The sequence below is a fragment of the Manis javanica genome, chromosome 17 (genome assembly GCF_040802235.1).
Source record: "Manis javanica isolate MJ-LG chromosome 17, MJ_LKY, whole genome shotgun sequence".
NCBI lineage: Eukaryota > Metazoa > Chordata > Mammalia > Pholidota > Manidae > Manis > Manis javanica.
Window position 1 is genome coordinate 16,107,706 of NC_133172.1, and position 10,326 is coordinate 16,118,031.

The 10,326-nt window shown below is 39.2% G+C and overlaps 1 protein-coding gene across 3 annotated transcripts in view; it reads left to right on the top strand.

The window, feature by feature from the left end:
• The window catches only part of ZNF527 (zinc finger protein 527), a 35,684-nt gene extending 26,219 nt beyond the window's left edge, over nucleotides 1-9,465 (top strand). For 2 of the 3 annotated variants that reach the window (XM_037013820.2, XM_073226249.1), the window contains one exon: nucleotides 7,282-9,465. In XM_037013820.2, the coding sequence (XP_036869715.2) occupies nucleotides 7,282-8,909 (1,628 nt within the window). In that variant the 3' untranslated portion in view covers nucleotides 8,910-9,465. Of the gene's footprint in view, nucleotides 1-5,314; nucleotides 5,370-7,281 lie in introns of all 3 variants that reach the window. The other variant, XM_037013819.2, reaches the window with a different exon arrangement.
• Nucleotides 9,466-10,326: the final 861 nt, after the last annotated feature.

Here is a 10,326-nt window from a genome sequence, read left to right on the forward strand (position 1 = left end):
TTACTTCTTCCCTGTCATAGTGCCTTCCTGTACTGTCAGGGCCAGTGAGCAACATGTGCATGGAGCAGCCTCTTGGATACACCCCTGTAGTCTGCCATAGGTGAGGCTGTCCTCCGGCTGTCCTTGAGCCATAGCGTCTCAGTCAAGTAGCGCTGATGCCTGCCAGGAGGAAAGAGCTTTTTCCTTCTTCCTGGCTTCAGTGCCTGCCTCCACTGTGTCAGGGCCAGTGGGCCAAGTGAAAGGGAGGAGCCTTCATGCTACACCCTTTTAGCTACCATAGGTGGGGCTGCCATCTGGCTGGCCTGGTGCCAGCTGAGAGGAAGGAGCGGCAGACTGTATTGCAGTGGGGGGCCTTGGGAGTTACATTGCTAGCCACGGGTATGGAGTGCCTGAATCTTTTGAAAGTTTCCAGTCTGCTGGACTGAGTGCGCTTGGACAATTTTGTCCACCTGTCCTTTCTGCTGAGCAGCAAGCTCTGTGCAATCCTGCCCCTTTAGCAGCCCTTTCACTGTTGGGAAGTCTCTGAGAGTGCCCACCTTTCTTTTGTCTGAGAGTGGTGGGTTGTGCATACTTGTTCTCCGTAAGCAGCTGGAATCCCAGTCTCTCTATTTTGCCTGTCTTAGCTGTCCAACCCTACTAATCTCCAGAGCACCATGTAATGTAGGTCTGTGCTCCCAGAGCAGATCTCCAGGGTTGGGTGTTCAGCAGTCCTAGGCCTTCACCCCTTCCCTGCTCTGTTTTTCTTCCTCCCACTGATGAGCTGCGTGGGGGAAGGGCTTGTGTTCCGCTGGATCACAGCTTTGGTACTTTACCCTTTTCCATGATGTCTGCTCTTTTCTCCAGTAGGAATTGTGTTGCAGCCTTCTTTCCTGTTCCTCTTTCAGGATTAATTGTATTTGCTATATTTTCATATTACATGTGGTTTTGGGAGGAGGTTTCTGTCTCACCACTCATGCCACCATCTTTAAGCCTCTACAGGTTTCTTCTAAGAGTTTTATAGTTTCATGATTTAATTCAAGTCTTTGATCTATTTTGAGTTTATTTTTTTATGGAGTTAGACAATAATCCAGTTTCATTGTCTTACATGTAGCTGTCCAGTTTTCCCAGCACCAGTTGTTGAAGAGGCTTTCTTTTCCCATTTGTATATTCATGACTCCTTTATTGTATTTTAATTGACCACATATGCGTGGGTTTATATCTGGGCTTTCTGTTCTGTTCCATTGATCTATGGGTCTGTTCTTGCATGCGAATACCAAATAGTTTTGATTACTGTAGCTTTGTAGTAGAGCTTGAAGTTAGGGAGTATAATCCTCCAAGCTTTATTCTTCTTTATCAGGATTGCTTTGGCTATTTGGGTTCTTTTGTGGTTCCATATGAATTTTAGAACTATTTGTTCTAGTTCATTGAAGAATGTTGTTGGTATTTTGATAGGGATTACATTGAATCTGTAAATTGGTTTGGGTAGGATGGCCATTTTGACAATATTAATTCTTCATATCCATGAACATGGGATATATTTCCATTCATTGGTGTATTCCTTAATTTCTACACATGAGTGTCTTGTAGTTTTCAGAGTATAGGTTTTTCACCTTCTTGGTTAGGTTTATTCCTAGGTATTTTTATTCTTTTTGATACAATTGTAAATAGAGTTGTTTTCCTGATTTCTCTTTCCACTAATTCATTGTTCGTGTATAGGAATGTGACAGATTTCTGTTTGTTAATTTTGTATCTTGCAACTTTGATGAATTCAGTTATTAGTTCTAATAGTTTTTTGGTGGGATCTTTGGGGTTTTCTATGTATAATAGGATGTCACTTGCAAATAGTGACAGTTTAATTTCTTCCTTACCAATTTTGATGCATTTTATATTTTGTATTGTCTGATAGCCAAAGTTAGGACCTCCAGTACTATGTTGAATAAAAGGTCTATTTTTCTAGAAAGTTGTCCATTTCTTCTAGGTTGTGCGATTTAGTGGCATATAATTTTTCATAGTATTCTCTAATAATTCTTTGTGTTTCTGTGGTGTCTGTTGTGATTATTCCTTTTTCGTTTCTGATCTTGTTTATGTGTGTACACTCTCTTTTTTTCTTGATTAAGGCTGGCTAGGGGTTTATCTATTTCATATATTTTCTCAAAGAACCAGCTCCTAGTTTCATTGATTCTGTTGTTTTCTTCTTAATTTCATTTATTTCTTTTGTGATCTTTATTATGTCCCTCCTTCAACTGATTTTGGGCTTCATTTGTTCTTCTTTTTCCAGTTTATTTAGTTGTGAATTTAGTTTGTTTATTTGTGATTGTTCTTGTTTCTTGTGGTGAGAGCCTTTATTGCTGTGTACTTTTCTGTTAGAACTGCCTTTGCTGTATCCCACAGGTTTTGGACTGTCAAGTTGTTTTCATTTTTCTCTGTGTGTTGCTTCATCTCTGTTTTAATTTGGTCACTGAGCCACTGATTATTTAGAAGCATGTTGTTTAGCTTCCATGTGTTTGTAGGCTTTTTTGTTTTCTTTGTATAATTTATTTCTGTTTTCATACCATTGTTGTCTGAAAAGCTGCTTGATACAATTTCAATCTTCTTTTGATTTATTGAGGCTCTTTTTTGTGGCCTAGTAGGTCATCTCTTCTGAAAAATGTTCCACATACACTTGAGAAATGTGTATCCTGCTGTTTTTGGGTGGAATGTTATGTAGATATCTGTTAAGTCCATCTCATCTAGCCTATTATTAAGTGCCTCTGTTTCCTTACTGATGTGCTGTCTGGTTGATCTGTCTATTGATGTGAGTGGTGTGTTAAAGTCTCCTAAAATGAAAGTGTTACAATCTGTTTCCCCCTTTAATTCTGTTAGTATTTCTTTTACATACTTAGCTTATCCTATATTGGGTGCATAGATATTTACAATGGTTATTTCCTCTTGCTGGACTGGACCCCATTATCATTATGTAATGTGCTTCTTTTTCTCTTTTTACTTTCTTTGTTTTGAAAACTATTTTGTCTAATATAAGTACTGGTACTCCTGCTTTTTCCTCCCTATTATTTGCATGGAATATCTTTTTCCATCTCTTCACTTTCAGTCTGCATATGTCTTTGGGTCTGAAATGAGTCACTTGTAGGCAGCATATAATTGGTCTTGTTTTTTAATTCATTGTGCCACCTTATGTCTTTTGATTGGTACATTCAATCTGTTTATATTTAAGGTGATTATTGATAGGTATGTACTTATTGCCATTTTATTAATTGCTTTCTGGTCTTTTTTGTAGCTCCTCTCTGTTCCTTTTTTCCTCTCTATACTCTACTCTTGTTATTTGATGGTTTTCTTTAGCGTTGTTATTGGATTTCTCTTCATTCATTCATTCATTCATTCATTCATTTACTATGTGTGTTTGTGTATCTATTGTTGACTTTAGTTTTGTGGTTACCAAAGGTTCAAGGATAGCTTCCTCATTACATAAGTCTATCTTAGATTGCTGATTACTCTATTTCAAACACAATCTAAATGTACTTTTTATCTTCTTCCTTCTCCATATTTTATGTATTAGATGTCAAAATCTGTACTTTTTGTGTATTCCCTGACTGGTTTTGTGAACAGTTGATTTTGCTTCTTTTGTTTCAATTTCATACTTGCTTGGTAATTAATCATAATTAATTGGTCTGCTGGCTTTACTCTGGTTTTCACTGGTGAAAGCTATTTAGCCTTAGGAACACTTCCATCTACAGCAGTCACTTTAACATGTCCTATAGGGCAAGGTTAATGGTGGTGAATTCCTTCCACTTTTGTTTATCTGAAAATTATTTAATCTCTGCTTCAAATTTAAATGATAATCTTGCTAGGTAGGGATTCTTGGTTGGAGGTCCTTCTCTTTCATTATATTAAATATATCATGCTACTCCTTTCTGGCCCATAAAGCTTCTGTTGAGAAGTCTGCTGATAGCCTGATGGGATTTTCTTTATAAGTAATCTTTTTTCTCTCTCTGGCTGCTTTCAATACTGCCTCCTATCATTGATCTTTGCCATTTTAATTATTGTATGTCTCAGTGTTGTCTTCCTGGAGTTCCTTTTGTTATGGGTTCTCTGCTCTTTCATGACCTACAAGTCTATTTCCTTCCCTAGACTAGGGAAGTTTTCAACCATTATTTCCTCAAAGAGACTTTCTATCCTTTTGTCTCCCTCTTCTATTCTGGTACCTCTATTATGTGAATATTGTTCCATTAAGATTGGTCATACAGCTCTCATTATTCTTACATTCCTAGAGATCCTTTTTTCTCTCTGTTCTTAAGCTTCATTTTGTTCCTCTTCCCTAATTTCCATTTCATTGACAGTTTCTTCTATTCTTAAATCCCTCCATTGTATGTTTCATTTCAGATACTGTATTCTTCAGCTCTCAGTGGCTCTTTTTCAGGTCTTATATCATTTTGTTGAAGTCCTTCCTGAAATCTTGAATATTTTTCTGTAGATCTATGAGCATGTTTTTGACTTTTACTTTGAAATCTTTATCAAGAAGATTGATGACCTCTGTTTCATTTTGCCATCTTTCTGGTGTCTTGCCTTGTAGTTTTGTTTGGAACATATTCCTCTGCCTCCATTTTGTCATGGTCTCTGTGTTTTCCCTTTATATTGGATGGCTCTGCCATATTACTATGGAGTAATAGCTTTATGAAGGAGGTGTCCTCTCATTCCCAGAAGCTCAAGCCTCTTTCCTCTCCAGTGTGGGAGCCCCAGCTGTTGGCATGTAGTGGGCAGGGCTGCCTTTCTCTCTATCTTCTGTAGTGGTCTGAGTCTAGGTTGGCAATTTGCTTCAGTCATGCCTTTGTGCTCAGTGCAGAAGTGTCTGCTGGAATTATTGGAGGGAGGGCTGCCCTCTGCTTGCCCTGCAGCAATGGCAGGGCTGCAGGGTTAATGGTGTGGGCAGGCTGATGTGTGGCTCTGCCCAGACCCAATACACAGCACTGGCTTGGACACCCATGGGACGGAAGGAGCTCTTGGGGTTGGCTCCTGCAGGCACCTCCCTGGTTGGGCTGAAATAGAACCAAGAAAGCTGAGAGAGTGTCCTCTGTATGCCAGGCAGTAAAATCTGATGCTACTGCTGGGCCAGATGGGTTGTCTGTGTGCAGGGAGGAGCCTCAGTGCTGTGTTGCTGGTGAGGGGGATTGAGCATCTGGGCTCCTGTGAGTTCCTGGCCTGTTGGGCCAGGGGAGGGCTGGAGAGGTATTGTCTATCTGCCCTTTATTCTAAGAAGACAGCTCCATCCAACACTCGCCCCTTTGGCACCCCTCCTACTGCTGGGAAGTCTTTCAAACTGCCCACTTTTCTTTTGTCTCAGGGACTGGTGGACTGTGCCTGTTCTCCACAAGCAGCTGCGATCTCAGCCTCCCCAGGTGTTTCACCTGCCCTTGGTATCCAGCCCTGCTAATCCTCAGAACCCTTTGTAATGTGGGCTCGGTTTCCAGAGCAGACCTCCAGGGCCAGGTGGTCAGTGATCCTGGGCTACTACCTCCTCTCAGCTCCATTCCTCTTTCTCCCACCTGTGGACTGGGGGTCGGGTGGGCTTGGGTCCTGCTTGATCACACCTTTGCCACTTTGCCCTTTTCTTCTCATTTTCCCCAGATGTAGGTAGTCTGTTCTGCAGTCTTCAGGTTGTTTTCAGATTTAGTTGTGTTTGCTGTTTTTTCATGTTTTATGTGTCTTTGGGAGGAGGATTACACCTTGCCTTCCTACACCACCATCTTTTTCTCCCAGAATCCAACATTAGGTATTTTATAAAGCTGCCATTTGTCTGGAGTAGAGAAAAGATTCATTCTTGCTGAGAGAGAATGTACTGGCCCTGGGTGGTGGTTACAGGAGAAGAGGTCCTAGGAGAGTAGATAAGAGAGCAGAAGTATTATATTTGGGGCAAAAGTATAAGTAATAGTTTGGTTCTAACAGGATCAAGTCCTCTCCAGCCGGGGTTGAAATGGGGGCCCACATAAAAGTAAATCCATGGCTGGCATAGGGGGACTGGTGGGAATGGGGGCTTTTCTTGAGTAGAAGGTGTATTAGAAAGAAGAAAGATCCAGATGCATAGTATGTTCTTTGCTTTTTAATTTGTGCTGACCTAGTGTGGGGGAAGCTTCTCTTTCAACAGATGAGAAGCTATTATTCAAAAGACTATGTAATCAACTGAAATATGTTAACATGTGTAATACTAAAGTAATCCTTAAGCATATTGAAACATGAAAATGACTGTTACTGAAATAATCACTGTGTTTTGGAAGCTTGATCATAGCCTTGAAAATCAAGCTCATACTCTCCAAGAATTATTCTTTAACTAAGATAGTGAGTTTTGATCTGTTTTTCTTGTAATTACTACTAATAATGTATGTCATATTAACTAGTCCTTCATTATGCATGATACTGAATTTTTGTATTCACAAGTTTTATGTCTCCCCTTGGAGTTTAAAGGACTTGTTTCTCAGACTTTTTTTCCCCTCTACCAGGTGCTAGGTTGGTAGTAGATTCCATATAGTTGAATATATTGTCTGATATTGTAGTGTGACATGAAAAGGACTTTTTCATTTCCTCTTTTTGTCATCTTTTAACAAAGTAGTTTTCCTTCCATCTTATCTCAACTGGTATCATCTCCTGAAAGTATTAAGTATCTATTCTGTAGGCAGCATTTTTCTCTCAATGATAAGAATACTTAACTCCAGATTTCCTCTAGACACTGAGGAAAATAAACCCATCATTTTTTCTAATTTCTGACAAAATATTAGAATTTGTTGAGCATCCTTTCAACATTCATTCATTCAACAAAATGCTGTCATTGTCCTAAGCACTAAATGCAACAGTAAGAGAAAGAAGTAAATATTAGTCCCTGTTCTCATGGAGCTTTTAGTCTTATGAATGGGAATGGATAGTGCAGGATAATGGACTGGAGACTTTAAAAACTGGAGGCAGGGAAACTGTGATTATGATGTTATCTGTTCTCAGTTCCTTATCTCCATGGCATTTAGCTTTGTCTATATCTTCATGCACTACATCTTGCCTGTATATTAATGTGCTAGTTGCTCTACATTTCCCCTGTCACCTCCTCCCCATCATCAGCAAATATATCTTCCCTTGTCAGCTGTCTTCATTCTTTGTCTGTTCTTTGTATTTTGTTTGTTTTGCATGGCCATATTTGAGAGATATGGAAATCATGTACTTTCTCCCTCCCTTCTCCCGATTAGATTCTTCCAATTTCTCCTGTAACAGTTTTCTGTCTCCTTGCAAAGGAGAAAAGGAGACATTTGCTTTCTTGATATTTTTCAGACTGGAAGTCTTGGTATGAAATCAAGGAATTACCTCCAAAATGGTACATTAATGAAGAGGAAATATCACAGGGGATGGTAATGGAAAGACTTGCAAGTTATGAACTTGAATGTTCCAGTTTCAGAGAAGCCTGGAACTACGAGGGTGAATTTGAGCAGTGTCAAGGAAATCAAGAGAGGCATTTCAGGCAAGTGACAACTCTTAAGGAAATCTCTGCTCTGAAAAGAGACAGTGAATGTAATAATTCTAAGAGAAGCATTCTCTTGAAGTCAGTACTTTTAACACAACAGAGAGTCCCCACAGTAGAGCAAGTTCATAAAATTGATATTTATGATAAAATGTTCCCCCCGAACTCAGTCCTAATTGAACGTAAAAGACTATATGCCGAGGAAGAATCCTTGATAGGTAATAAATGTGAAGAATTCAGTCAGAATACATACCTTAGTAAAGATACAGGAATTCCTTCTGGGGAGCAACCTTATGAAAGTAATGATTTTTCAAATCTCTTAAGTTTCCACTCTTTACTTACTCAACATCAAACAACTCATTTTGGAAAATTACCCCATGGGTATGATGAATGTGGCGATGCCTTTAGCTACTACTCATTCTTTGCCCAACCTCAGAGAATTCACAATGAAGAGAAACCATGTGCATGCAATGACTGTGGAAAAGCCTTTAGCCATGACTTCTTTCTCAGTGAACATCAGAGAACTCATATCGGAGAAAAACCATATGAATGTAAGGAATGTAACAAAACTTTCAGACAGAGCGCACACCTTGCTCAACATCAGAGAATTCACACCGGAGAGAAACCCTTTGCATGCAATGAATGTGGGAAGGCCTTTAGCCGTTATGCCTTCCTTGTTGAACATCAGAGAATTCACACAGGAGAGAAACCATATGAATGTAAGGAGTGTAACAAAGCCTTCAGACAGAGCGCACACCTTAATCAACATCAGAGAATTCACACTGGAGAGAAACCCTATGAATGTAGTCAGTGTGGAAAGGCCTTCAGCAGACGCATAGCCCTTACTCTGCATCAAAGAATCCATACAGGAGAGAAACCCTTTAAATGTAATGAATGTGGGAAGACATTTGGCTATCGCTCTCATCTTAATCAACATCAGAGAATTCATACCGGTGAAAAGCCCTATGAGTGCATCAAATGTGGGAAGTTTTTTAGGACTGACTCACAACTTAATCGACATCATAGAATTCATACTGGAGAGAGACCTTTTGAATGTAGTAAATGTGGGAAAGCCTTCAGTGATGCTTTAGTTCTAATTCATCATAAGAGAAGTCATACAGGAGAGAAACCCTATGAATGTAACAACTGTGGGAAGGCCTTCAGTTGTGGCTCATATCTTAATCAACATCAGAGAATTCATACTGGAGAGAAACCCTATGAATGTAATGAATGTGGGAAGGCTTTCCATCAGATCTTGTCCCTTAGGCTACACCAGAGAATTCATGTTGGAGAAAAACTCTATAACTGTAATGAATGTGGGAATAATTTCAGCAGTGCCTCAGCCCTTAGACGACATAAGAAAATTCATAACAGGGAAACTCTGATTATGAGAAAGAAAACATTTATCACCACTCAGTCCTTACTAAATAAATATCAGTGAATTCTTTGGTTAGTAATTCTATGAATGTAATACATATGGAAAAGCATTCTATTCATGAACATCCCTTATTTGGAATAGTCTGCATAGTAGACATCTGTTACTTTTGGATCTGTTTTATGCCCTGAGACTAACTTCACCTTCAATGCATATCATTCTGATGAAACTGTTAATTGGGGAGAGCAGTGGGTTGGTCAGAGGCTGGCCAGTTATTTCCCTCAACCTAGTGGTTAATAAGGGACTGGCAAATGACCATATCTGGACCGATGGAGCCCTGAGTGGAGGGGCCGGGGAAGGGTAGTGGTATTGTTCTGGGCAGTAAGAGATCTTTCTCCCACTGGAATTGCATGTTTTGAGGATTTAGTAAGGTTAAAACTCACCCATAGCCTTTTTGCCACCATGAGGAAAGCCTTCCCAAGATAAATACAACACAGAGGAAATGGATATGAGACAGAAATCTGATGATATTGATCTTCTGGATCCAGGTATGCCTGAAGTCTACACCATCCTTTGCTTTTTAATTTTTGTGATCCAATAAACTTCCTTTTTTTTACCTAAGTTAATTTGAATTGGATTTTTATCTCTTGGAATTGGAGTTCTGACTCATACACCGTATGTTTGCTATACATGTGAGAACATCCTAATCTTTTATATGACATAATTGTTTATTCTGAGGAAAAAACTTTGATATAAAAAATATATGAACGCTGAGCACGCAGCCTTCATAAGGCTAATAGAATTGTTACATTTTATTTGTTGTTAAAAATTAATTTTGTACTGATTATTTTGTTTCATAATAAGGATGAATTTTTAAAAATTCACCTAAAGTCTTTAACAGGCTTTTTCATAATTAAAATTATTTGTAGCATTGATTCACCATAGGCTTTTAAGGGAAGAATGTCAAGTTAAGAGAATAATGGATCCATCAGTTTAATGACTGGCTCTTCATCTTAAAGGAATTACTTGATTTTCTGTTTGCAGTATGAGTTTAAACATACTTAATAGAAGGCAGAGTCCTAACAGTCTCAAATAGGAAACTCAGAGAGACTCTGGAGCTGCGGTTCCCGTTCCAAGATCAGAGACAAAGGCTAAAAGCACTGCTGTTTGGGACACAACCTAGATACTGGGAGGCAGGACACACAGATGAATTTGCAATCCTGTTTCACAGGAGCAGCTGGCTCTCAGGCACACAACTGAACCTCCTGCTGGATTTTTACCATTAATAACTGCCATTAACTGTCTACATATATTACATTCTTTCAGGTAATACTCATAAAAACTTGAGAGGGTGAAATTATTATTTCAGTTTTACAGATAACTAAACTGAGCCTGAAAGAAATATGATCACCTTTTCAGTTTCTCTTAACTGAAAGCACTGACATCCGTGTGAAGGTCTAATATCCTGTTCTCCCCCGTAGGT